This window comes from Fukomys damarensis, unplaced genomic scaffold (genome assembly GCF_012274545.1).
Source record: "Fukomys damarensis isolate Sample0158 unplaced genomic scaffold, DMR_v1.0_HiC HiC_scaffold_38, whole genome shotgun sequence".
In the NCBI taxonomy this organism is placed as follows: Eukaryota; Metazoa; Chordata; class Mammalia; order Rodentia; family Bathyergidae; genus Fukomys; species Fukomys damarensis.
In genome coordinates, this window is record NW_022900950.1 from 25,767,018 (window position 1) to 25,794,611 (window position 27,594).

Here is a 27,594-nt window from a genome sequence, read left to right on the forward strand (position 1 = left end):
TGGGGGGGGGGGTGGGTATCTTCCTTGTAATGCAAAAAATATCTGAGAACAAATAATATACAACTTCAAATATTAATGACTTTACAGATCTTCTTTTTTTAGAGAGTATAATACAACATATATACAGAAATAATAGTTTGGAGAAAACTGATTACTCAAAGATGACTGAAGAAAATACTTCAGACTGCTTTTTAATATGTTTCATCAGAAGGTGATTTTAGTTCCTCCAAGTGGTTCCTTCACTTCTGAACAAACCTAGACAAAGCTACCTGAATTAACATTTATCTAACAGCTTAAAAACTTGGATCATCAAGGTAGACAACCCACACAAACATATGGCTTCCTATCTTTCTCACCACATTAATTGATCCAGGGCTATATCAACATCCACACTATTGCCCTAACATTATATATCACCTTTTCTTCCCTAATTCCCGATTTCTCCCCTCAGGAGAAACAGTCACCTCTCTAGTACCCAAAGTACAAAACCATCTTCTCTTGAACCATCACAGTCAATGCTTTGTGAAATATTTACACTTCTCTCTCTACTTCACCAATTACTACTATTCAATCACTGAAGGACAACTTTTTCCGATCACACCAACAGTTTTCTATGAAATCACCTATGCATAACTAATGCCAGACATAGACTGAAAATAATCTTTACCCTGCCCTTCAGTAACAGATGATACTGTCTACCTTTGCTCTTTGAAACTTTTATCTTTTTATCTTTAATCTTTGCTTCCTAAATCTTCCTTGACTGTTCTTTCATCCACTTGTCTTAACTGGCCTTCTTAATCTCTTGCTTTTTTCTGCTTTGTAACTACTGTTACACTTAAGGGTCCTGACACTGGTCCTCTTCACTTCTCTTTCAATGATCTATCCCACTCCCTTAACCTTTATGATCTTCATCATAGGAACAACTTCCAAAATTTCATCTTCACTCCAATCTCCCACTATAACACAATTCTACAGACAGGGGGTAGCCAATCAGTAAAGTATCATGATGGATAAAAACTGGCATGATATGATTTTTTTTTTTTTTTTTTTTTTTTTTTTTGGTACGGGGGATCAAACTCGGGCCCTTGCACTTGCGAGGCAGGTACCAGAACCACTGGGCTAAATTCCTGGCACGGCATGATTATTTTTAAAGGCTTCTCTGAGACATAATTCACATGCTGCACAATTTAACACTGAATGTGCAACTTAATGGTTTCACTATATTCACAGTTATGCCACCATGACATTAATCTAATTTTAGAACAATCACCCCAGAAAGAAGCTCTGTGCACTTTAGCAATCTTCTCACTAGGTCTTCCCTACTGCTATTGCTCCTGCTCTACGTAAACACCAATCAGTCTCTAATTTGCCTATTCTGAACATTTTCCATAAATGGGGCCTTTTGTGAATGGCTTCTTTCACTTATTACAATGTTTTTAAAATGCACATGCTGTCAAAAATGAGTACTACACTTTCATTCCTTTTAACTGATGAAAAATACTTCATTATATGCAGTGGATGTATATTTCATTTATCCATTTATCAATTGACAGACATTTCATTTTTTTTCTCCTTTTTGCCCATAATGAATAGTACTGTTATAAACACCCAAGTACAACTTTTTGTATGGATTACTACTGACATTTTGGGCCCATTTACTGCAGGGTTGTCCTGTTTGTTGTTGAACATCTATCAGTATCTTAGCCCTTACCCACGAGTTGCTTGTAGCACTCCTCCAGTTGTGGCAACTAAATTTTTCTCCATACTCTATAAAATGTTCCAGGTGGGCAAAATGGCACTCAATTCAAAATCACTACTATAGAGCTATTTCTTTGGTGAAATTTTGCATGTACATAAATCTTGACCTAAGAACACAAAGTAAGTTATTAAATACAACAGTATAATTCATAAGTATTCATAAATGCCTAGGTATTAATAAATACCTAAATATCTAATCTTTGCATTCTTTTGTCTATACATCTCTTTACATCCTAGCTCTGCACTCAAGTCAGCTTCAACTGGTTTTCCCAATGACAATTTACTGTCATATTTTATATAATGTAGTACTCTATGAGAAATTTCCAAAGATAAGGCCTCAAATTTTCCTTCTGTACAACGTAACAGATATACTGGTTCTCTTTATATTTTTCTAATGGTACTGGTGAATGAATCCAGGGCCTCATGCCAGGTAGACAAGTGCTCTACTACTGAACTAACATTCCCAGTTCTCTAATACACATTTTGGTTTATGGTCACATACTTTTCTTGACAAAAAGTATTTATGAAGTACCTACTAAAGGTTGAGCATGCATATTTAACTTTATTTCGAGTGACTCAAGTAATTTCTCCTTGTGTGGATTCACTTGTATTCTCAATTGAAAAGTTATGTTAGAGCAACTGAGACAGCAGATACATACTGGTAAGAGACAGCAACCATTTACCAACATAGTGCTTTCTCTGGTATTTCTCATTCTACCATCCTCTTCTATCTTTCTTTTTTTTTGGTACCAGGGATTGAACTTGGGACCTTTTGTTTTCGAGGCAGGTGGCAGAACCACTGAGCTAAATCCCCAGCCCCCATCTCCTATCTTTCTAATCAACAGTTATCTGCTGGTACAACTGGATGTAAATACTGAAGTTGAATTTTTATATCACTCCATGTATAATGATTAATTCAACAATGGATCAAAGACATGTATAAGAAATATCACAAAAGAAGCAAAAATACAAATATTAGTGACTGTGACTAAGGCATGATTTTTGAGATATGACAAAAAAAAATGAAGAAAAATTAATAAACTGAACATCAAAACTAAAAGTTCCTGAACTTCAAAGGACACCACAGAAAAGAAAAAGGGTCTGACTATGTTACCCAGCTGGCCTTAAACTCCTGGGTGCAAGTGAACACTGCACTTGGCAGCAGTATCACTCTTGAATGGTAAATAAAAATGTGACATGTAATAGATTATATAGCAATAAAATAAGTACTGTCTGAACAGAGTACCTTGGAGTAGATTAGAATATACAAGACTGAAGAGCAGCTAAACAAACATAAAAGGCCACATATTACATGATTATGCTTATATAAAATAACCAGAATAGGCAAATGTATACTGAGCCAACTGACAAAATCTGAATCAAGAATATAGATCAAATATTTTCTTAATGATATACTTCTTGCAATGAAAACTGTATGGTTTTGCAAGATATTTTCTTATAAAAACTATAGTACAATTTCAAAAACCTTTTGATTTTTTAGTCAAGTATACAGTGAAGTACTCAGAGGTAAATGAGTGTAATGTCTACTACATCTCTCAAATGGTTTCAAGAAGACTTTAGAAGCCGGGCGTCGTGGCGCACGCATGTAATCCCAGCACTCGAGGGCTGAGGCGGGAGGGTCGCTGTGAGTTCGAGACCAGCCTGGGCTACATAGTGAGTTCCAGGTCAGTCTCAACTACATAGTGAGACCCTGTCTCAAAAAACAAAACAAAACAAAACAAAACACACCCAAGAAAGATTTAAATATATACATAAATATATGTAAATTCATATATTTGTGTATGTGCATGGAGAGAGAATGGGACAAAATGTGAGCAATTGGTGAATCTAGCTGAGAGTGTCCAGCTATTCACGACACCTGAAATACATAAAAACAGATTATAAAAAATTATTAAAGAGGATTAATATTGATAATTTAATATAGCTTCATTTAACATGACACCATTCTAAACATCAAATGTATTTTATACAGAGTACGCAAATATTTTACAAGGCTTGCTATTCATCCACTCTAAAACACAAATCATTTTTAAAAGCCATCAACGCATTTTAACTCAGTGAAATTTTAATCTCTTTCCATGAAAACGAAGACAACTAATTATTCAATTATTTCCCTGCAGATTAAATGGTAATCTTTACACAATTTCCTTAATTAGAAATTAATCAGAACTGAGTACCTTGAAACTGATTTCCTAGTTAGCATTAAAACTGCAGTATAGTTTAATGGCATCACCTAGAGTTCTTTCTCTTACATCTAAAGCTCATCCACTCAAATGAAGGAACACTTAGCTATAGCGGTCAGCCAAATAATGGAACTGTACAACAATCTATGCTCACAAAAGTACCCAACAGCCATGAAGTAGAAGAACGTTCTCAAGATCAAGATACACTTTCTTAAAACAAGGAATTACTTCCTTTGGCAACTCTGCAATAGTGCTTATTCTCAGATGACACATTTCTCTAAAACTTTATCTAAAGACATTAAAAAATATTACATGTGTGTATCTTTCAGAAAAACTTTGTTTTCAAACTCCCAGAGAACTGTTTCCCTTTACAAAATAGTCACTCTGCCAACTACATTTTCCCCTAAAACAGACACTTTAAAATTGGCTACAAAATATGCAGTGTAACTTGCGTTGATTTTTCCCTACATATATAATTAATGTTTTGAAAGCTCCATATGGTCTGATACTTTTAAAATCTGTTCTAAGGTTTCTCAACATCTTTTATTTTCTTTACTAAAAAAAATTGGAGCAGGAGTTTGGTCTATTCTCCCCCAACAATTGCAAAATCCTGTTACAGTGATCCCTAAACCTCTAATTATGGTCCCTATCTTTTAAAAACAAAAAACTGGGAGCAAAAACAATATTTCAGAGGCCAGGGATTTAGCTCTGGCAAAGACAAGGTCCTGAGTTCAATCCCTGATAGGTAACAAGAAAAAAAAAAATTACAACACTCAAGGGGAAATTTTTTTAAAGCAAAGACAAGAAAAAATGTGCCTCTTAAATCAAAAGAATTAAACTAATATGCTAAAGATAGAAAAGTGGTTACTAAGAGAAAGGTGATTAAACAAAGTGGGTATAGTGGTGCACATCTGTAATCCAAACACTGGGGAAGCTAAGGCAAGAGAATTGCTATGAGTTCAAGGCCAGCCTGGCCCACAAAGCAGATCCTGTCTCAAAAAGCAAACCAAAAAGAACAGACAAAAGAAAATCATTAACCTCATGGTCTCTCCTGTCACTGTCCTCAGGAAAGAACAATGGAAAAAGCTCAGGTTGAGATTCAGAGATTCACTTTAACCCTATAACCTTTCACAGTTGGGTTTTCTACTACATACAAGCTGAAAAGGAAGATTACCTTTTTAAATCTCACAGTTTTATCAACTACAATTAAACTTTGTGTATGTAAATATAGCAGTTCTTAGCTCTGTTGGAAAAAAAATTAATTTATCCTAAATCCCTAACATGATTCAGTACCTATTTTTTATTTCCTTATTATTTTTTTTTCCATAAATTGACCTGCCAAGAGCCCCAAGAAGGAGCTGATTAAATATACCTAGAACAGGTTACATTAAATTTCTTAGATCATATAGAAGAGTACTAGATCCAGGAAAGATCATGACAGCCAGCTACAAGACAAACTATTAAGAGCTCCATAAACAGTACCTAACTCTGAGTGTTTTAAACATATTGCCTCATTTAACTCACACAATAATCCATTTCTTCTTTTTGTGCTAGGAAAAGTTATAATTGAAAAAGGTTCAGTAATTTATGTAAGATCAGCTGAAGCTTGAACCCAGGCTTGCCTGATTTAAGTATGCTCAAATGGGTAGATACTATGCAGTACATTACTTCATAAATCTAACAACAGGCAGATATTCTAGAATAGTTAATCCAAAAACTTAAAGAACTATTTTCTCAAATACAAATTTCTCCAGCTTAGTAGCGGATTTTAAAAAAGCATATATTTATGTGTATCTGTAATACATTTAAGTTTATTTTGTATATAGTATTTCCTAAAGCTGAACTTTTTCATCTTTTTATATTTGTAAAGGCCTTTAAGGAAAAAAACATTTTACTGACTTATTATCTATACCTGAATAACATCCATTAAGATTAAATACTCCAGGGGCCAGGGATTTAGCTCAGTGGCACCACCACCTGCCTCACAATTGCAAGGTCCTGAGTTCAACCCCCAGTATCACAAAAAAAAAAAAAAAAATAAAAAAAAAAAAAAAAAAAAAAAAAAAAAAAAAAAAGATTAAGTACTCCAAACCAACCTGAAGGAAAGTGAATTTAAAAATCTAATGTAATTATATAGCCAAGGATAAAATGGTTCCATTTCTTTATAAAAATACATTTTCCATTGTTTCCTTTTCTTTCCCAAGGAAAACTACTCTAATAGCCATCAAATGTTTCCATGTATCCAACTGCCTTCTACAAAGTAGTAAATCCAATTTTAAATCTCCTACCTAGTCTGCTACATGGTGGCATTATAAGATAAAATTTCATTTCTTTTTTTTTTTTGGTACCAGGATTGAACTTGGGACCTTGCACTTGAGAGGCAGGCAGCAGAACCACTGAGCTAAAATCCCTGGCTAAAATTCCATTTCTTAAAAAAAAATATATATATTTTTACCAAACCTGTAGATATAAATAAAATGATCTGAGTCATAATTAAGTCATCTGTAAAAATCACCATAAGTAACTAATCAGTTGTTAAAAGGATATAATTTGGAGGAAGAAAGTTCCAGCTCAAGACTTGATTGGCCAGTGCAAGGTAACGCTGAAACACTGAGGACATCTGTGCATTAAGGTTTTCCCGCCTGCTGAACTCCTGCAGAACTTCAACAGTCAACATGAAGATCTGGCGAAGGTCTTCTTCCTATCATCAATCAATCACAAATATTTTCATATTGGAAATTTACTCAAAATATATTCCCTTTCAGAACCATAAAACCAAACAAACAAGAACTTCAAAATTTCTAGAGGCAAACATTATTTCCTTTAGAACATTTTCCATCTTGAAGCTTCTAGTTAAAATTTACAATTTCACAATATATTTTACATACTTCACAATATGTTTTCAAGTGGCACTATGTATTGTAGTATAAATGCTACTCCATGGAGAAGCAAGTCTTTTGACAGTACTGCAGAGCCTGAGGAGTCAGGTGCTATCATGCACAGCCATAGGATTTAAGTCAGTGCCTTCACATAACTTTACTCCAGAGCTAAACAATACACATGAGAGGCAAAGAGCCCACACCAACTGCAATAACATTGTAATATATGGCCTTCTGCTAGTCTTATTTTTAAGGCCAGCAAAATTCTATCAATTGAGATAGTTACACCTAAACACGAAAATAATAAACTATGAGCTCTTTATCATGAATCTCTTTTTAAGACTAGAATTAAACAATTTTAAACTGTCAACTACATTCACCAAACCTATCACTTTCCTACATCTTATAAAATCACAACACAAATCCTCAGGTACAAGCAACTATTCAGCTATAAAAACAAATGTTCTCAACCACTGGGAATAAATTTAGTTAAAAATGGATGGTTCAATGATTAAAATACAAGAACAAAAATACCAATACCTGAAAAACTCTTTTGCAGTTACCATGGAATTCCATACTCAGTCCAATGTTGCTAGTCTTACTTGAACTTGAGAATTCACTCAATAGTGCAGTTAGAATAGAACAGGCCAGCGTTTGCTATATTTGATAAGAAATAATTACAAGGTATTATTTTTCAATGCTTTCTTTCAATATATTATGTTCAAACATAATGGAACACTTTCTATCGATAGTTTAACTATCATATCTTTAGATGGTATAGCTACCAGTCAGAAAACTAGAACTGATAAAATGAAGATTAGCTTTCCTTTCTAAGTGATCTGGCAAGTGCTAATAACAGTACTTCTCAAATCCAGTTATCCACTGAAGATTTGAATTAGGACATACTCCTCCTACTTGATCACAAAATTTAAGTAACATATTAAAAAAATCAGTATTGAGTGCATTAGTTCATTTAATTTGCAAAACAATTCATATCCCTACTTTTCATGTGAAAGAACCGAGACCTGGAAAGATTAAGTCATTATCTAAGGCCAGCTGAGATCTGAACATAGGTCTGTCTGACAGCTATGTTCTGATGTTTATAAAATTCATTCCCAAACTGATAAATGTAAAACAATGTATAGTTTCCAAAATAACTAGATACTACCCAAAAGGATTTTCAAATAATAAATGAAGATTTCTGTGTCACTGGTTCTATTCAGTAGGCTTACAATATCAACTCATTAATCTTATTCATAGACTATGTAAAGGTACCAAGGATGGAGAAAAGGATACAAATTATTTGGCACACTTCCAGGGGTTAAAGAAAAATATACACACTACCTCTGAACAACCGAAAGATTAAAGTCAAGATGATACTATTTCTGCAAGCTTCTGCAACAGCTGAACACAGTCAGACCCATCCACCAACTGCAACATCTTTGTTCAGAAATGCTTCTGATGTTAGTACCTTGACCTTACAAATGCTTATCTTGGCAAATCTTAGCAAATATTCATAAAGTAAAATTCTTAAATATTGGCGCAACTTGGTATTTATGTAACATAAATGATGTTTAGATGGGTGATCAATATACTATTTATCTACCTTTTTATTCATCTGAAATTTCCTTTAAAAAATGTGTTAAAAATGCTGATTTACCTCTTAATCTCAAAATAAGCACGACTGCATATTTTATGGCACATACCCTACATTACAGCAGTTTACCAGACTTTTCCACACCACCAGGAGTAAATGCAAATTCCCTGGGGAATCTGGTGGCATTAATCAATGGAGGCTTCTATAACCAAAAAAGTTCTCTCCATGATCCTAGGTTTGCTTAAATACACACATTTTGGTTTTGTTTTGGTGGTGCTGGAGATCAAGCCCAGGGCCTTGTGCATGCTAGGTAAGCCCTCTATCATTAAGCCTAGCCCTTTACATTTTATAATTTTAATTCAAAGTGTACATTCATTTTAATATAAAAAGTCTTGGGCTGGGGACTAAGCTCAGTGGTGCCACCACTTGCCTCAAAAGAGCAAGGACACAAGTTTGTTCTCTGGTACCAAAAAAAAAATAAATAAATAAAAATAAAAATAAATAAAATAAAAAGTCTTGTCCAGCACAAATTGTCAAGAAAAGTGTGCCTGTTTAATTCCATTTGCAAGGCCTAAGAAGAAACTGAGAAGTCAGGCACAAAAGCCTCTCATAAAAAAACAGCTTATCACATATATTTTACAGTTTAAAGGGATTTTAGAAACTTATCAAATACAAAATACCTTCAGTTTTTAGTTAACAAAACTATAGTTTTAAAATATGGCTTTCTTTTAAAATAGTGATTCATTAATAATTAAAGTAGTAGGAATCAACACTTCATAGATTAAATAATATTCAATCAATTATGCACAAATTTTTAAATAGGCTTTGATGGGAAAAATAGGTATTAAAAATAATAAACTGGTCACAAATAAAATTAATTACATTCAGAGGAAAATATAAACTTGCAAAAACCTAACAAATAAATTTCAAGATACTATAATCCCGCAGACAAGTTTTAGTGTCCTATATTAATCTTAGTCTTAGATTTTTACCTATCCTTTCAAAACAAAATTTCAGTAAATAGGACATATTAACAGGTATCTAAATTTGACAAAATATGTCTTACTAAAAAATTAAATTAAGCCGGGCGTGGTGGCGCACGCCTGTAATCCCAGCACTCGGGAGGCTGAGGCAAGAGAATTGCTGTGAGTTCAAAACCAGCCTGGGCTACATAGTGAGATCCAGGTGAGTCTCAACTACATAGTGAGACCCTGTCTCAAAAAACCAAAAAAAAAAAAAAAAAAAAAAAAAAAAAAAAATTTAAATTAAGAATCTCGGATTAGTTAATTTACTGAAAAAAAGAACTCACTTGCTGCAAGTTATTTAAAAACATTTGAACTAGAAATCCAGGAGCACTTATTAAATACAAAATGTCATGGTCCTTATAAATAAAGGATCTATAATAATATTCCACAATTTGCAATGTGCACAAAATGATATATTTTAAGATTAGCATAATAACAATAAATATTTATTTCTATGTGAAAGATTCCTAAGATTATATTCATGTATTTACACTCAACATGTAAAAAATATGAAAAAAAGGGCAAGACAAAATAGGAAAAAAGGGACAAGGCAAAGACAAGTGCAAGCCTTACTGAGGTTACTGTGGCTCAGAACAAGGAAGGATTTTTAAGTCTCCTCTAGCTATCAACTTCAGAAAAGAGCTCCAGGGGCTTAGAACTGCTTTTTAATTGTAGATAGATAGATAGATAGATAAATAGATAGATAAGATAGATAGATGCCTCTAAGCATATTTTCACCAATAAAAGCAAGTATATTCTTAATATATGATAAATAGATAGATAAGATAGATAGATGCCTCTAAGCATATTTTCACCAATAAAAGCAAGTATATTCTTAATATATGATAAATAGATAGATAAGATAGATAGATGCCTCTAAGCATATTTTCACCAATAAAAGCAAGTATATTCTTAATATATGATAAATAGATAGATAAGATAGATAGATGCCTCTAAGCATATTTTCACCAATAAAAGCAAGTATATTCTTAATATATGAGAACCAGGAGCAAAATATACCTCATTACAGACTTAGATCTTGAACACAGTTCTTAATTTTTTTATCCTACAAAAAGAATATAGTAGAGCAAAGAATGTAGCTCAGCGGTGCAATGTCTGCCTGGCAAACACTGAGTTTGATTCCCAGTACCAAATAAACAAAAAACAAAAAAAAAAAACCCAAAAAACAAAAACAATAGTGTATCTTCATCTTACAAAAACTTAAAGGCACAGAAAAGCACAAGCAAAATAAAATTGGCTAAAATCCTATTATTCAATTGGTTAATCTTATACCATATATATATATATATAGCTTTCCAATTTCTTAATGCATAAATATACATTATTTATATATCGCTATCAATCCATACATAGTTTTTCTACTTCACTTATGAAATAAAGAGAAATTTTTAAAAACAAATGTTTTCTTTCAAATATGCACTTAAAGAATTACTACATAAAAATAAGTTGCTATGCAACATACAGAAATCTTATTGTTTTTAACCATACCTGAAATTATCAGTTTTCAACGATCAAAAGTTTAGTAAAATATTCTGTAAGGATATGAAATAGCATGGTAACACTTACTGACTGGTCTGACTCAAAGGTGCTAAATGAATACAGAGATTCATTCACTGGAGAAAGATGAATAATTAAGCATTGATTTACATTAAGGGAGAAAAGCACTTTGATTCATATTAACAAAGTATTTTTCCTATTTATAAGGGAATTAACATATGAAAAAATGCCAAAGTCTCATTTCCAAACATATTTGCTCACTTGCAATATTTGTCCATTAAATCCCCTTACAATGAAGTTGCTCTCACACTGCATTGTAATGAAGATAGCCAGGAAAGCAAGCCAAAAGTGAGCTCCCAAGGGAAAAGGGGGACAGCTCTTTCTCAGGACAAGGAAAAAGGAAAGGGAGATCAAATCTGCCAAGCAGAGAGCACAAGCCTTATGCCTTTCTTACTCTGGTAGGAGGTTTCTACCTCCTGGCTTCAGATTTTAAGGTCTCAGTGGTCACCCAAACTGCATTACCTTTTACCTCCCACTTCCAATGACTAGCACTGTACTTTTCAGTGCTCCTCTGCCCGATGTCAGAGGCAGAGCCAAGTATCATTCTGTATTACAGACAATGACTCATATTTAGGAGGATCAGAATTGAAAGCTGTAAATAATTTCAGTGAAAACTGACTGATCAAGAGGTAATACGAAGTTGTCATACTAAAGTTACCAAGAATTTGACCAGTACAAAAAAAAAAACATTAGTTAAAATCTTGAGTCATAAGAGGTTAACACAACAGTGCTTGTTTTATACAAAATCATAAAGAATCAAGATAATAAAACTTAGTAAGTCTTCCTTTACACTTTTCTAAAATAATTATTTCTACAGCAATTTATTTTATGATGTTAGAATAAAGCAACTACTTGTAAACTACTAAAGTATATGGAGGCCTTGTACCCTTTGACAAAGTGGCACCAGATAGTGATGCTTTTTGATTTATGTCTGCTTCGGTTTTTCTCAATTGGCTTTCATGGTTGCCTGTTACTCATTGCTGGTGGCAATCAGACTACCACCAACAGGTAGTTCTATACCTAAAAAATAAGTAAAAACACTCTGTTGGCTCTTTAGGAGACCAGTATTACAATTCTATTCTTTGGGCCAAGGAGTCAGAAAATCTGGGTTCTAAGAAGCCAAGATTTTCCACTTCAAAGAACTACAAAGCACTTCATCTATCATGACCGACACTATCTCATCTACAAAATGGGCTATTACCCTATACCTTGCCTAATTCACATGCCTGCCCTAAGGTTCATTAAATACTGCATGCAAAAGTACAATGTGAATATAACAGGTTATGATAAGATAAAATAGAAATAGCATTTTTATCATTATCATAAAAAATAACTACCACTTTGTTTTGGCTATTTGACAGTCCTACTTCTTGATTTGACACATTCTGTCAAATTAAAATTATAAGACAAGTTATCACTTGAAAAAAAAAAGAGCCATAAAATATCATTAAAGCAATATACTAGATGAAAAGTAAATGTTATCTGAATTAATGTACTGATGTTAATGTCTAGAACTGGCACTATATTAACACAAGTAGACTGAGGAAAATAAGTTCCATACATAACACATTCTTTATTTCATTTTAGCTGTTTATAAAATTTTAAAAAGAAACTTCACATATGTAAAACCAACAGAAGATAATGCAATGAGGACAGTCTCGGGTTATCAAAGAGTCTTCATACAGTTTTGAATTGGTGTCCTTTGCAGTTAGCAGTAAAAAATAATAAAATAATAAAATAAAATAATAGTCTTTATAGTGTCTTTTTTACTGAAATACTAAAAATTCCCAAGTTACCTGATAACACTGGCTAACAATTTAAACTCTTCACATTAAAACTCTTAAGGCAGCACTCTCACTTCTAGTCAGTCATTAATTTCATGCTAGTGAAAAAGGCCTTTCAGAGATAGTTTGCCTTACTCACCAGCGTACTGTCACAAGTACAAGATACTCAAACACTAACTCCAGCTGACGAAATAAAATGCTCTTGTTCAGAGAGAGGATTATCTCTTATAATAGCTTGGCTTTTGCCCCTGGATCCTTATTACCAAGAATAAACTTTATGAAAGGTTGCCATACATACAGCAGACTTCCAGCTGCTCTTCTAAGCAAACATCAATGAGACCCTGTGATAAGTGAGATTAACTTGCTATCACATCCAGGCACAGGGCTGCCTCTGCAGACAAGTGAATTTCTCACCCACTTCTTTCTAACATGGCAAAGAGGAGTAAAGAAGCTTAAATGCTGAATGAAACACCAATAAAAGTGATTTAATGTAGTCTTGCTATTTTCAAAGGAAATAAAAACATGAACTAGATTAAAATTTTAGTTTAAATGTTAGATTAAAATAAAACTATGGCTACCTTCTCAGGAAGAACAGTTTCCCTATCTCTCTAAAACTAGTACTCAAAGTAGTTCTGATACTTGCCAACTCAGATGAGATAACCACAGCAACATTTGTAATTGTGGAAGATAAACAGTGTGCCCATAAAGACAGGCATGAAAAATTTAATAAAAACGTTACAATTATTATAATTATAAGTTAATATATAATTATATAAACACACAACTTATATAATCATGTAAATATAATACCATTACTTTAATTAAAATTAATAATTTACATTTCAATAACATTTAATATGATGTAATAATTATACAAGCATGATTGCACTAAAAATATACCAAGATACATGGAAAACCTTGCTAAGAAATATTTCCTTAGACATGGTTTCATAAATTAAATGCAATCTTTCCAAAAAACTATGAGAGAACTTCAACTATTAAGATACTTCCTTCTTAAAGCATTTAAAGGAAAGCAGCCGGGGATTTAGCTCAGTGGTTCCACCTTGCAAGCGAAAGGACCTGCGTCCCATCCCCGGGACCAATAAATAAATAAATAAATAAATAAAAGAAAGCAAATATATTAGTTTTTTTTAAAATACACAAATAATTACTTTTCACTTATGGATACTTTCTCCTCCTTTTCAATAATTAAAGTAATTGGATAGAGATGACTTGTTATAATTCACTTCACCAAAATTCTACAAAAAAAGGGGAGGCCACTAGAAAGATGAGCATAAACACTGGCTGAATGGGCAGCCCTGAAATACTATCACACTTAGTTGACATATTAGGGAATTAATACCTAAAGTTTAATAATTTGAGTTAGGTAGGTAGTCAAAGCTATAGTGTAAATATTAAGTCTAAACACCAAATCAGCCTTCATTATACTGCACTGCCTCTAAGCCTTTCTAAACATGTTTATTAGACTAATACAAGAGAATGGACAACCAGGACTGAATATGCTTCAAAAGGGAGGGAAAAGTGAGACTATATGCAGTTTCTGGCCAGTAAGATGGCCAGAAAATGGTCACTGAATGATTTTTCCATAGATTTAACTTCTTTTCAAATATCTCTTGAAATCACCATTTTTAAAAATTGTCTGGCTAATACTTGATTAATGTTCTGATGATTTTTATTGTTTTACTTTCTGAGTTTCTAACCCTTTCTTCTATTGCTACTCATGTCTCCGAAACTAAAAAAATCTTAAATTCTTAATTTGCTCCCACGAATTTATAACAGTCTAAAAGGAGATATAGTAACATGTTTTATTGGCCTATAATCTCATTTTTTCAGACCTCCTGAGTGAGCTAATTTCAAACTACTGGGCAAAAACAAACAGGACCGCCACAGTACACACATTTCATTTGGTCACATAAAAACAAAGAAACTTTAGCCAGGCGTGGTGGTGCACACCTGTAATCCCAGCACGCAGGAGGCTGAGGTAGAAGGATCGCTGTGAGTTCAAGACCAGCCTGGGCTACATAGTGAGTTCCAGGTCAGTCTCAACTGCATAGTGAGACCCTGTCTCAAAAAAACAAACAAACAAACAAACAAAAAAACAAAAAAAACTTTTAAAATGTAATGTTTTCAACGTGGTCACCAAATTAAGTCACCCTACAATCTTGAAATTAAATTCCACTCATCCACACTATTGATTTCCTACTACTATTGAAGTTCTTGGCTTTGTATTCAAATTTTATTTTTTAAAATAAATTATTTAGAGTATTTCATAAGAACATTAAATGTAACCACTCTTTTCAAAGTATATGCACCATGAACATAGAAAAAACTAAACTATATCTGTTCCAATCATTTTCAGAATGTTAAGTTTCTTTGGTAGCTCAAAAAAATCCAACTGCCAGGTTATGGTGGTCTTTCTTGTACGAGATCAAATTACCCAAGGGAAAGGAAGGAGAACTAAATTCCTGAGGACACGCTCATTCCTGAGAGTAAGGGAGACTATCTTTTGCTTGCAGCATCTGAGTGGGTGATGAAGGCAGGCCAGAGACATTAATGCCAAAATCCTAGCTGGAAAGATCATCAAACTACCCTGGGAAGGGTGTGAGTCACAGAGAAATATTAGCATCACTGATAAAATTCCTCAAGTTTAAATCCTGTCCATCCCAACGAGCATGACACTTTTACTGCAAGACTGTCAAAATGAAACAAGATATCCTCAAGCAAAACCTAAAATATGAGAAGATATATTACAGTGATACATGGATACCCATGTTATGAGCAGCAAAACTCATAATAGCTAAGTTTTGGAAGCAGCCTACATGACCGTGAACAAATGAATAGATAGACTGTGGTATATATAAACAATGGAGTATACTCAGTCACAAAGAAGCATACATTTGATCATATGTAGCAAAATTAATGAACCTTGAGACCATAATACTAAATAAAATGAATCAGACACAGAAGGTTAAATATCACATGATTTGTTATATGAGAAACCCAAAGTATAAATAAATGAGTAATAAATGACAGAAAACAGGGAGACAGTTTGTAGAGAAGGGAAGGGAATATAGGGGTGGGTAAAAGTGGGAGCAAAGGGAGGGGAAGGGGAAGTAAAAAGGATAAAAATTTGATATGTATATGTACCAATTCCCCAGGATAATGTACTTATATATATAACAGAATCATTTATGAATAAAAGACAATAAAATAAAATGAATGAAAAAAAAATGAAGAGTAACCTGATTCAGAGCATTTAGCATAGGACAGGATTTCCAAGGACTCTTAGTTCCAAACCTTTTCCCTGTTAGCTGTATCTACCACTTTTCCCCTCAGCCCTCTATGGTAGTCACCATCATAGATTGCACATAGCCACTAATTTGGGAGCAAATACTATCAAAATTTACACAAATGACAATGCAGCCATGACTGAAGCAGCAATAGCAGAAGCAAAGCTTCATCAGAAATGGTGGCCTTGACCAATAGAGAGATCTTCAGGCTGACAGAATGATCTAAGTAAATAGCAGTCCCCCAGCTGGGTATGATGGCACACATCTACAATCCCAGCATAGCTGGAGACTGAGACAGGAGGATTCCAAATTCAAGCCCAGTTTGGGCATCTTAGTGAGAGCCTATCTCAAAATAAAAGCACAAAAGAGCCAGGAATGCAGCTCAGTGTAAAGGCCCTGGATTCAATCCCAGTACCACAAAAAAGAACGAAAGAAAGAAAAAAAGGAAATGAACTTATTAGGGGATCATTTTCAAGAATTCTTCTCACTATAAAAAATAAACCACAATGAAATAAATACTAAAAAGGGGAAAAATTAGACCTTTAAATTACTAAAGTCTAGAATCATGCTGTCCAATATAGTTGCCACTAACTACATGTGGTTATGAATTTAAATTAAAAGTTTCAATCTTTGGTCATACTTGCCACATTTCTAGTGTTAAAATGCCACACAGGTAGCATTGGTGTAGTAACTATATAATGAAAAGCACAGATACAGAACATTTGTGGTCAGCACCACGTGAAATTTGCAACAAAAATGGCAAATAACACACAGTATCCACACAATCAAAAACAAAGTCCTAACAAGCTTGTTTACCAATTCCTTTACTCTAGATTCCTGGTATGTCATTCTGGTGGTGGGGGGGTGTTGAAGCAGTAAGGTGAGTGCATAGCCAACTAGCAATAAAGGTTAGAGGGGAGGAGGAAAAAGATATTGGAATCAACATAGGGATAATGTACACAGCCTTACTAAAATGTGCCACCATCTCTTAACCTCAAACTATCAAATATCATTAAAAATCACACACTTGAGGCCTCAGTCTGATCTCCAGCTCAGCAAATATAAATTACTAAAAATACAATAAAGACATTTCTTACTGAGGGGGCCTGTAACAATGTAAAGGAATTCATATACAATAGTAAGATGGATAGCCTCACATACATATCTCTCAAGTGATTCAAGAAATCATGAAAGTGAAAAATATTACCCAAAATAATTGAAGATTTAACACCTGAGAATCAGAATGGCCACGCATTACCCATCCCATTTTTAAATGCGATAAATACCATTTAGCTGATAAAAGTCAACAGTTCAATCCAAGGACCATAGCTAACTATACCACACCAATTCCTGTTCCTTCTGCCTCTGACATGAGTGATCACAACCCCACATCCACTCCTCAGGCATGACTTTAGTTCTCTTAACAGGTGGATGAGAAAATGACAGAGGAAAAATCATGCTCTCCAGATTAATTCAGTCAAGAACAATGGTCTTACATTGGTTCACATGACAATGACACATGGAAGTCATGACATTTGTGGTCTACTAGCATAGCAACTGCTAACAGTTTTGTTGAGCCAGGCATGGTGGCACAGTACTTGGAAGGCTGAGGCAGGAGAACTGCCTCAAGTTTGAGGCAGCATGGGCCTGAACTGCAAAGTGAGATCCTATCTCAAAGAAAAACAAACAAAAACCCAAAACCAAACAAACAAACAAAATTTTTAATTGATATCATTAGTACTTGTTTAAGGTTTATTAAAAATGAAGGAATGTTCATAGAAATGGTTAAGAATATTATGGCATATTACCATCTATTTTGTTTTATCTTTTTTAAATTTACTGGTGCATTTTAGGTATACAATAGCTATATTCATCATTGGGATCTTGTACTTTTACATGATTTATCTTGGACTGTCTATTTTGTAACCAATTAACGCAATGATTATGAACACTGGCAACAAAGAAAAACAGAACAAAAGAAAAGGCAAAATATATTAAATATCAAAAAAGATTAGGGCTGGGGATTTAGCTCAGTAGCACCGCTACTACCTTGCAAGTGCAAGGTCCTGAGTTCAATCCCCAGTACCAAAAAAAGAGAAAGAAAATGTGAACAAATGAAAATTATTTATTAGTTTAAATAATTTTTCTTTCATGTAAATATCCATACTACTTTTCTAGTACTTATAAAGAGCATACTTACCACAGTGGGATTGCCACTACTTATCAACTGGCTGACTTCATGAAAAATGCTTTTGCAGTCAATTGACTTATCTAATGATCCTCGTTTTACAATTACTGCTACTGCTAATAGAATCTGTTCCCGAACGTATTTTTGCAGGCTGTAAAACATAAAAATCACAGTGAAAATACTTAAAAATCTAATGTAAAAATACTCCCAATTTTTTCACTAAGTCCAAAGTTAATAGTATCACTGAAAATAGTATAATGTACTGGCTTTGTACAGACTTCCAAAGTCAGAAGACCTGGGTTTGAATCTATATGACCCTAAGCATGACAGCACTTCAGTCTCAGTTTTCTCATCCATAAAATGGAGATAACAAAGCTATACAGTTATACTAACAAAGTTATATAGTACTTGTTCCTGGGACCATGCCCAGTACACACTAAGCACTTAAAGCATTATTCAACAGATGTTAAATATGGGATGGGTGGGGTCCAGTATGATTAAGATAAAGTCTGATCTAATATCTATCTCCAAATTATATAATCATAACTTCTATCACCTTTAATGTGATAGGGCAAAATGATAGCTATCCAAGGTATAATATAATAGAAACATATATTCTAAAGCAAACTTTAACAATTTTTCTGTTTAGAATCTATTCCTCTGTGTGATGGCAGAAGCACCTGTTCCAAATTGGGGCATTCTACAAAGCCCATTAAATCATAAAGACAGAAGAAGACTTAAATGCCTTTTCACAATATTTTCTTAAAGAAAAAGCTCAGAAAGCATAAATTTTATAATAAAGCCCCACCAAATGCCACAAAGATACAACAACCCTATGTCCTTGAGATAAACTTACACTACATCCCACAGCTCACAAGCAACAACAACATCCTTGACTTTCCTGGGAACAGTCCCAATGTGCCCATTATCTACCATAATTATCAAGAGTGTTTACTTTTTCTTTCAAAGTATCCCAATTTGAACCTAAAATATATAGTATGTTCACTATCTTAAAGGCCCTTCATGGACAAGAGCCTGCTCCCTTCTCTGACCTCGCTAATTCCATGTACACACAACACCACAGGCATGCTGAACTTCATTCAGCTCCTGGCGCTGTGCTCTTACATGCCAAGGCCTCTGAACTTCTATTCCCTCTGCCAAGCCCATGATGTCACTTTCTCCAGAAAGTTATTACCAAGGGTTCCCAAGTCACTCGCACATGACAAAACACATTTGTTAGTACTGTTTAACTCAATCTCCCAGATCAACTGCCCTCTCTTAAGCATGCTAGCATACATAAAACATATAACAGACATTTACAAAAATGCACAAACATGTCTCCCTATATCAAGGCTGACGTGAAAAATATTTTTTCAAAACACGGACTTGAACCATCCACCTTTCATTTATTAAGGAAATAAAGATTTTGCTTAATGCACAAGAATGTTAGCAGACTAAAAGGAATTCTTAGTACTTTTCAAGAGACAAAATACAGACTGAATACTTTTAGAAAATGTACAGAGAAAGCTGAAGGCTCCTACTAGACATGTACATAAAGCTAATTTTAAATACCTCTACTGGCAAGAATTAGAAGTTTTAGAAAATAAGTAATAGCTAACATTTATTAAGCTATTATGCAAGGCTTTTGCAAATAAGCAAGATCTTGTCTTTAAAAAATATATATTAGGACTAGGGATATAACTCAGTGGTGCAGCACTTGCTTAGCATACAAGAGACCTGGGGTTCAGATCTCCAGTACTAAAACGAACAAATAAAAACAATTTTTGTATCTAAATGTATAAAGCAAATATTAATACATATGTAAAAGTGGATGGCAATACCCAAAATAACTAAGAGCAAAAGGATATAACTAATACTATTCAGACAACCAGAGATTTCAAATAATGGAATCAGAATTATCTCGGACAATACACCAACTATGTCAGTAGTACTGAGATTATGCTTTGAAGGCGAGACCTGCTCCACTATTTAAGAAGAAAGCAGCCACATGTGATGAACACCTGTGATCTCACCACTCACAAGGGTAATGTACAAAGATCAATGAAGTTCCAGGCCAGCCTGGGCTACATAGTAAGTTCAAGACTAGCCTGAACTACATAGTAAGATAAGACAAGACGGAAAGAAAGAGAGAAAGAAAGCAAGCAAGCATGCATGCACGCATCATTGTGTCTGACATACTCTGGAAACATTCATATAACATGAGAGTAAGATAAAATATAATGAAGTGTTAACTGAATCTTTACTAGGAAAAGAGTCTGTTTATGTTCACCATACTATTCTTTCAATTTTGCTGAAAGTTTAAAACATTTTTAAAACAAAATTAAGGAAAAATAAGTATACTATTTCAATAGTAAGCTTTACAATTAACTCAAATAATTTCTGAACTAATCAAAATTATTTCAAATGGAATTTTTTTGATAATATAAAATATATACAAAAACATAATAAAAACCTGTTACATATTTGTGTCTATCAAGAAGGCAGAAAAAAATTAATTAATTAATTAATTACTTTTTAAAAAAAGAAGAAGTCAGAGTCCTGGGGTTACTAGGTTAGAACAAAATGATGGATAGGTAGCTCCAGGAAGGGACCTATCTAGGGGCCAGACACTCCTTGCATCCCTTGGGAAAGACTGGACCACAGTGATGTCTGTGGAACTAGGACTCCAAAATGGTCTCTGGTGATCTGGATCCCAGTCACATGAGGGGAGGACCAAGCCTCTGCTCTTCAGGTAAAAAAACAGAATGTTAGATTTTGTCAGTTCCCCCATTTATATCCATTACCCATCGATGGACTGCACATCAGAAAACAGGCCTCCAAGGCAAAATTTTTATCTTCTTATAAATCAGGGATGATGGTACCTACCTATAATTTCAGCACTCTGGGAAGCAGAGGCAAGAGGATCACAAGTTCAAGCCCAGGCTGGGTAACTTAGCAACTTAGTGAGACTGGGTCTCAAAATAAAAAAATAAAAAAGGACTAGAACGTAGTTCAATGCAAAGGCCCAGGGTTCACGCCCTAGCGCCACCAAAAAAATTTTTTTCCTACATGTAAACTAATATAAACACAAGAATCTCTAGGGTTTTTTTTTACTATATAGTTTTCTCTCAACCTCTGTTCAACTATAAATATACACTCAAAATTAATTTCAAAATATTTTACTAGCATAAAGAAATGAAACAAAACATCATTTTTAGTAAAATTCAACAAAATAAGTGTATCTTCCACATTGAATCTATAATAGCAATTCTGATGTATGGAAGTGACTGTGTATTTAAAAAATGAACAAAATAACGCAACTTGCTGACAGTGTGAAGACTTCTACTTATTTATATTTACCATTATTTTACAGAGGGGTAGAAAGACAAACAGTCTTGCCAGGTCTAGCAAACATAGCCAAATGGAAACAACAAAAGGGCAAGCTATTATCATATTCAAATAGTCTCACCAAACAAACAAAAATCAAGACATTTCTGGGAGTAATGGTATACACCTGTAATTCCAGCACTCAGAAGACTGAGGCAGGAGTATTGCCACAAGTTCAAGGCCAAACTGGACTATACACCAAGTCCAAGGCTAGCCTGAATTACATAGTGAGACCTTGTCTCTAAAAACCAAAAATTAAAGAAAAAAAAAAAGAAGTCAATCAATCCAGTATAAAGAAGAGAAAGGTTTAAAATCAGGAGCAAATCTCTCCGATTCTACTAAAACCAGAAAAGTAAGCCATAACCTCTTCAGCACATATATACAGTAATCTATAGAACACATGATCTGATAAACCTATCCTGCTAAAACCTACATAAACCTGTGCTTTTTTTTCACAAATTTTTCTATGCATAAAGTATCAATTAACAAAGTGCTGAATTTAAGTCAATAATTATTAGATATAAATTCCAAGACTGCTGGTAGACAGCTGGTAGGAACAAATACATGACAGTATATATGTTCTAAATAAGATTTCAATTTTTCTGTATATGTTTAGCCCCATTAATACCATTTCTACGTACATGTGTTTCTGATTACATAACCTTTTCCTTCATTGAATCTGAAAATAAGTCTTTTAAGTATTTGACATTGGCTTATTCTTAAAAGAACAGCTGATGTTTGGGAGACTAAAAAAACAAAAAGATAAGTAGCAAATCAATTTTGCCCCCAAAATTGTATAGACAATAACTTTCCTTATCAAAATATTTTACTTTTTCCCTCATTACCTTTGGTTATGGTTTGTGTCTATACATCCCTCCAAAGCCTCATGCTGTCATAGGTGGGGCTTTTTTAGCTGTGGTGGTATATATATATATATATATATGCAATGTAAAAAAAAATTCACTTTCACCTCCTTCCTCAGCCCTTATCCATTTTCAAATAAAATTTTAAGAGTACAATGTTTTTTCATATAACGTTTTATATAACATTAGCTTTGGTAATGGTACTTAATTTCCCTCTTCTCTGTTGTGGTGGGATACTCACCTACTTACAATACTTACCCATTCTAAACTTAAAACATGTTAAAAAGAAATAACTAAGATCAATTTTTATTTATAACCAAATTCTTTAGAACTCTACAACCACAAAAACAACCCCTAACATCCAGCACAATCTTTTCTAAGAAACAAAACCCAGTATCATAAGCTCAAATAAAAGATACTATCTCATTAAATATGAAAACAATCTACAATGAGATGTGTATTCTTTAAATATGAGCCTCACACACTGCTTAAATACAGATATCAACCATTAAAAAACTCAAAACTCTCAAAGGTCAGATGTAGAAGCTCAGCAAAAGTATTTGAACAGTCTCTTCACCAAGTACTTACTTGGGCCTCTGTAAGACATAGGTTAAGAGGAATGTTCGCAGGGATTCAATGCTGCCTTTTTCCAAAAGAATCCACTCTCGGACGACTGCCTCCATTATGGCAGTGGCAGCTTGGAAAAGAACATAGTCCACTTTACTAGTTTCTGAGGAAAAAAATGAAAGCTTTCTTTAAATAGCTATTCACATTACCTTGAACATTTTGCATTTATTAATTTTAAAACAGAACTTTTCAGACAAGGAATAAGATGATTACCTGTTCTTTTTTTAATCCAGTGACCTTGCTCTAGCACCACAAAGAGGTTAGTTCCTCTCAGAAGACACCTCAGGCAGGTGGCAGCTAATCACCGATCACAATTTTCACAAACTTTCCTCACCTCTCTTCAACTGTTACTTCCAAAGCATGAAGAACTAAAAAATAACACAGCTTTAAAAAAAATAAAAATAAAAATATAAAGCAATCAGAAAATGGCTAAGAGATTCTCGCCCTGTGCAAAACCAGAACTTTATACTGCAAAAAAACTTATTAAACTAGTCCTTGAACATTACTATTTGTGATGAGCCATGCTGTCAAAAATTTTAATTTTTAAGTAAGTCTTCACAGCAGGATGACCCATCTCAAATAGCAAGTTCAGAAACAAAAACATTCACGTTAAGGTTATTTTTCTCAAAATGTTAAAAAAAAAAGTCGTATTTACACAAGGTGAGAAGTTCTTGTGAATTTTCTGATTGCCATACTGATCAAACTAAGTAAATCCCAAAGCTACACTTTAAAAGACCCAGTCTTAACTAGCATGTCATAGTATCTGAACTAAAAACTAAATCAGGAAGAAAAAAATAGAAAATTAACACATCTAAGAAATATTTTATATTAATTTTCTATTTTTTCTTCTATTCACCAATACCACTACTATCAGTTTCCAAGCAGCATTATCAAAAGTGAGAAACAGTCAAAATGAAGTCAAGAAAACATAGAAATGTTCTGAAGGTCCAAAAAATAACCATCATGTGAAATCCTTGAAAAGTCTATAATTAGACTCCAGATTATTTGCCAAGATCAATGGACATGAGTATCTGGAAGCCATGAGAATGGCACCTTCAAGAACTTATCAGAAGAGCATGAAGATACAGTCAGGCACAGTTTTATCTCCTGTTCAAGCTCAGGTCACTTAAAAATCATGCAAATGGTCTTGACACAATTAGCTATAAAAATATGGGGGAAAAGGTATACCCTACATAAATTTCTATCACATTAGACTTTTTTCATAGGAGGTTTCAACATACCAAAACCAGTAAGATGAAGCAATATGGATGTGTTTTGCTTATTAATCTGTGCTATCTCAACATGAATTCTAACTGAAATAATTAGAATTCACAAACATTTAGAAATTTAAAAATTCAATGCAACAGCTTCTGAAAATGTGATCCTTATTATACTTCAAGTTCCAGGAAGGGAAAAAAATTGAGAACTTTATTCAAAGAAGATTTAAAATATAGGCTACATCTATTTAGATCACGTAAGCAGAAATACGTTACTTCAAATAAGCTCTCATCTAGAAGACAATGATTGTTTGCTTGTCCTCATGTCCAACTGCAATTTTAAGGGCAAGAAAATTGAAATCATAATCATGGGATTTTAAGAAAAGGCAAACTCTGCAGGATTCATAGAATTTTGAAAACAACTCTACAGATCATCTAATGAATTCTTGCATTTTAAAGTTGAAGAAACTGACTCCCCAAGAGACAAGAGAGAATGAGGTCACATGCTGACAAGTGTTCCATAATCAACAATGATCCACTCTAAAATGCATCTACCACTGAAACAAGACTAAATAAGCAGCTTCTGATGTTTAAGGGCACCGAAATATACTTATTTTTAACTATTTGTGCTTATATCCCAGCCTTTTTTTTTTTTTTTTTTTGTATTTTGGTGGCATTTACAGAAGAATGGTATTTGAAAAATTTCAAGAGACAATGAAGTTTTAAAACTCTTCCTCTTTGATATTTCTATGTTATTAAATGAAGTTCTCTAAATTACTATCCTTACTAGAAGCTGTCTTTGAGAAAGGAAGAATCTGGGGGGAGAAATAGTCAAATCCCAGAATTTAAAAGTAGAAATTTTCCCAAACTAATATTACACTTTCTCACAAAAACTATTATCACCCTTCACATTGTTTTCTTACATAGTATGTGTGTAAAAGAAGCTAGAAGGAATTCTAGAAGCCTACCAGTATGAGCTCAAACTTCTCAAATACATGAGTCTTATTCTAAAAAGCTCTTGGCTATAAAGATGCTCAAAACTGCCAAGTCTTCATGAAGAACTCAAAATTCTTCTAAAATTTCTTAACTGCTTTTAGGAAGATCTGCTGCTGACCTAGGATGCTGCCAAAATGATAAAGCATTTTGCAGAAAGCCTTTTCTTTAACACTAATTATGGTACCTGGGTGTGGTAGCGTATACCTATAATCCCAGAACTTGGGAGGCCGAAGCAGGAAGATCACCATGAGTTCAAGACCAGCCTAGGTTACATGGTGAGTTCAAGCGCACCCTGAACTACGGGGTGAAATCCTGTCTCAACCCCACCCAAAACCAACCAACCAAACAAACAAAAAAAAAAAACAACAATGGAAAAATAATTCATTTGTATCTTGTCAGCCATCTGAAACTAGACAGACCCACACAGGCAAAAGTTCAAGCAAAGTAAATAAGAGAAAAAGTACTACAATCTGATCAAAGAAGTTTATTTTAAAAAAGAAAACTAAGCCATAGATATTCATTCAGCTACTACAATTACCTCTGTGGCCTTAAAAGATTTCCAAAGCAGGAAATGTAAGCTCCAAAAAGCCTGCTGTTCTGGCTTAATGACACCTGTGCCCACCAACCAATAATAAGCTTCAGGTGAAAGAAGATAAACTTGAGAGCTATACTAAAGAAACAAAGTTCCAAATACAGAGAAATAAAAGTTTACTAGTTTAATTGACTTTTTACTGGTTTATAAGTGAGCTTGAAATCCATCTCTCCCTGCAAAACCAAAAAAGAATGCTATGAAGTTAGTTCTAAAAGAGATAAACCAATTCCTCACAGTTCTTGGTTACTTCTTCAGGCAGAATAGAACTCACAGATTTTTTAAAGAAATATCTGACCCTAAGAAACTAATAAATTCCTAAGCACCAAAGGTTTCTGAGGTTAGTCTAAAGTACTCTCTGACAAAACACACAAGCATGCAACATGCACACACAGACACATATACCACACACACAGAGAAAAGAGCAAAGAAAAAAACTAGAGTGGAAACAAAAGGATAAGAACAGAAGGAAATGAGGAAAAATGAGAAACAGAAAACGGAAGTTAGAAGTGAGAAGAATTTAAAGAGGCCAGAAAAGGGAAGCATCAAAAAGAAATTCTCCCCTTTATCAGAATATATTTCCCAGACCTATAAAAATGACATACAATCCCTAAATAAGAATGTGAAAATTCTGATTTGTGATTGACTGCCACTTGTATGAGAAGTCTTCTTAGAGGAATTTACCCTTCTGTGCTGGTGGCAACTGAGTAAGGAGTTAAAAAAGATTTTTTGTGAAGTTCAGATGTAAACATTAATGTAACACAGGCTTTGCAGTACATTAATGATTATGCTTGTCATACATGCATGCCACCTTATAAATAGTTAATGTCTCAAAACCCAAACTGATTTTAAAAGCACAGCCACAACAAGCAATACTACTCTTTGGAAAGTTTTATCAGAAAAACAAAAGTAATCTAAAACAAACTCAAATCGACAAAGTCATAAAATATACATATTCTAGAAAGGAAAGAATGGTATAAACAAATATTCTCAAATAAAATACTTATAACTTAGACCAGCCATTTCCTTAGTCTAACATAACACTGCATTACAACAGAAAGATGAAACAATGATGGAATGTATCCTTGTCAATGAAGGTACAGCAGAAGCCATGAAAACCAGACTAAAATTATTTTAAGTTAATACTAATAGTTTAACACATGGTTTTCTAATTCTACTAATACTGAACACAATTTCAAATCAGTAAGGATGAGGTAACAATTCCTTAAACTCTTTATATAAATGTTTTAATTTTGTTTCTTTTAATACTGAATATTCTACACAAGCATAAAGTAACAATTTTCTCAGTAACAGAAACAAATCCACCGAAGTATAAACACTGATCACTTTTAATTAATTAAAATGGCTTCATCTAGAATTGAAAAAGTAGTTGTTAAAACTGTGCTCTTACAATAAATGAGACCGAACTCCTGAATGGGACAAAATCAACTTCACCATTGCTGCTAGCTCCTTGCAAGCAAAAAACATTTTAAATTGGTCATATTTTTAAAAGCTATTTTAAATGAGCTAATAGGGCCATGACATTTACCTTATTGTTCTCAAAGTTCTTTAACACATGTTACTACACGTG

The 27,594-nt window shown here is 33.7% G+C and overlaps 1 protein-coding gene across 2 annotated transcripts in view; it reads right to left on the minus strand.

Moving 5' to 3' along the window:
* Xpo4 (exportin 4) overlaps window positions 1-27,594 on the minus strand; it is a 104,672-nt gene that overhangs the window by 55,247 nt on the left and 21,831 nt on the right. Inside the window, exons 2-6 of one of the 2 annotated variants that reach the window (XM_010607497.3) lie at window positions 23,415-23,569; window positions 23,163-23,304; window positions 18,337-18,475; window positions 7,382-7,498; window positions 6,510-6,663 (exon numbers count right to left, since the gene is read on the minus strand). In XM_010607497.3, the coding sequence (XP_010605799.1) occupies window positions 6,510-6,663; window positions 7,382-7,498; window positions 18,337-18,475; window positions 23,163-23,257 (505 nt within the window). In that variant the 5' untranslated portion in view covers window positions 23,258-23,304; window positions 23,415-23,569. The remainder of the gene's footprint in view (window positions 1-6,509; window positions 6,664-7,381; window positions 7,499-18,336; window positions 18,476-23,162; window positions 23,305-23,414; window positions 23,570-27,594) is intronic. The other variant, XM_010607496.3, reaches the window with a different exon arrangement.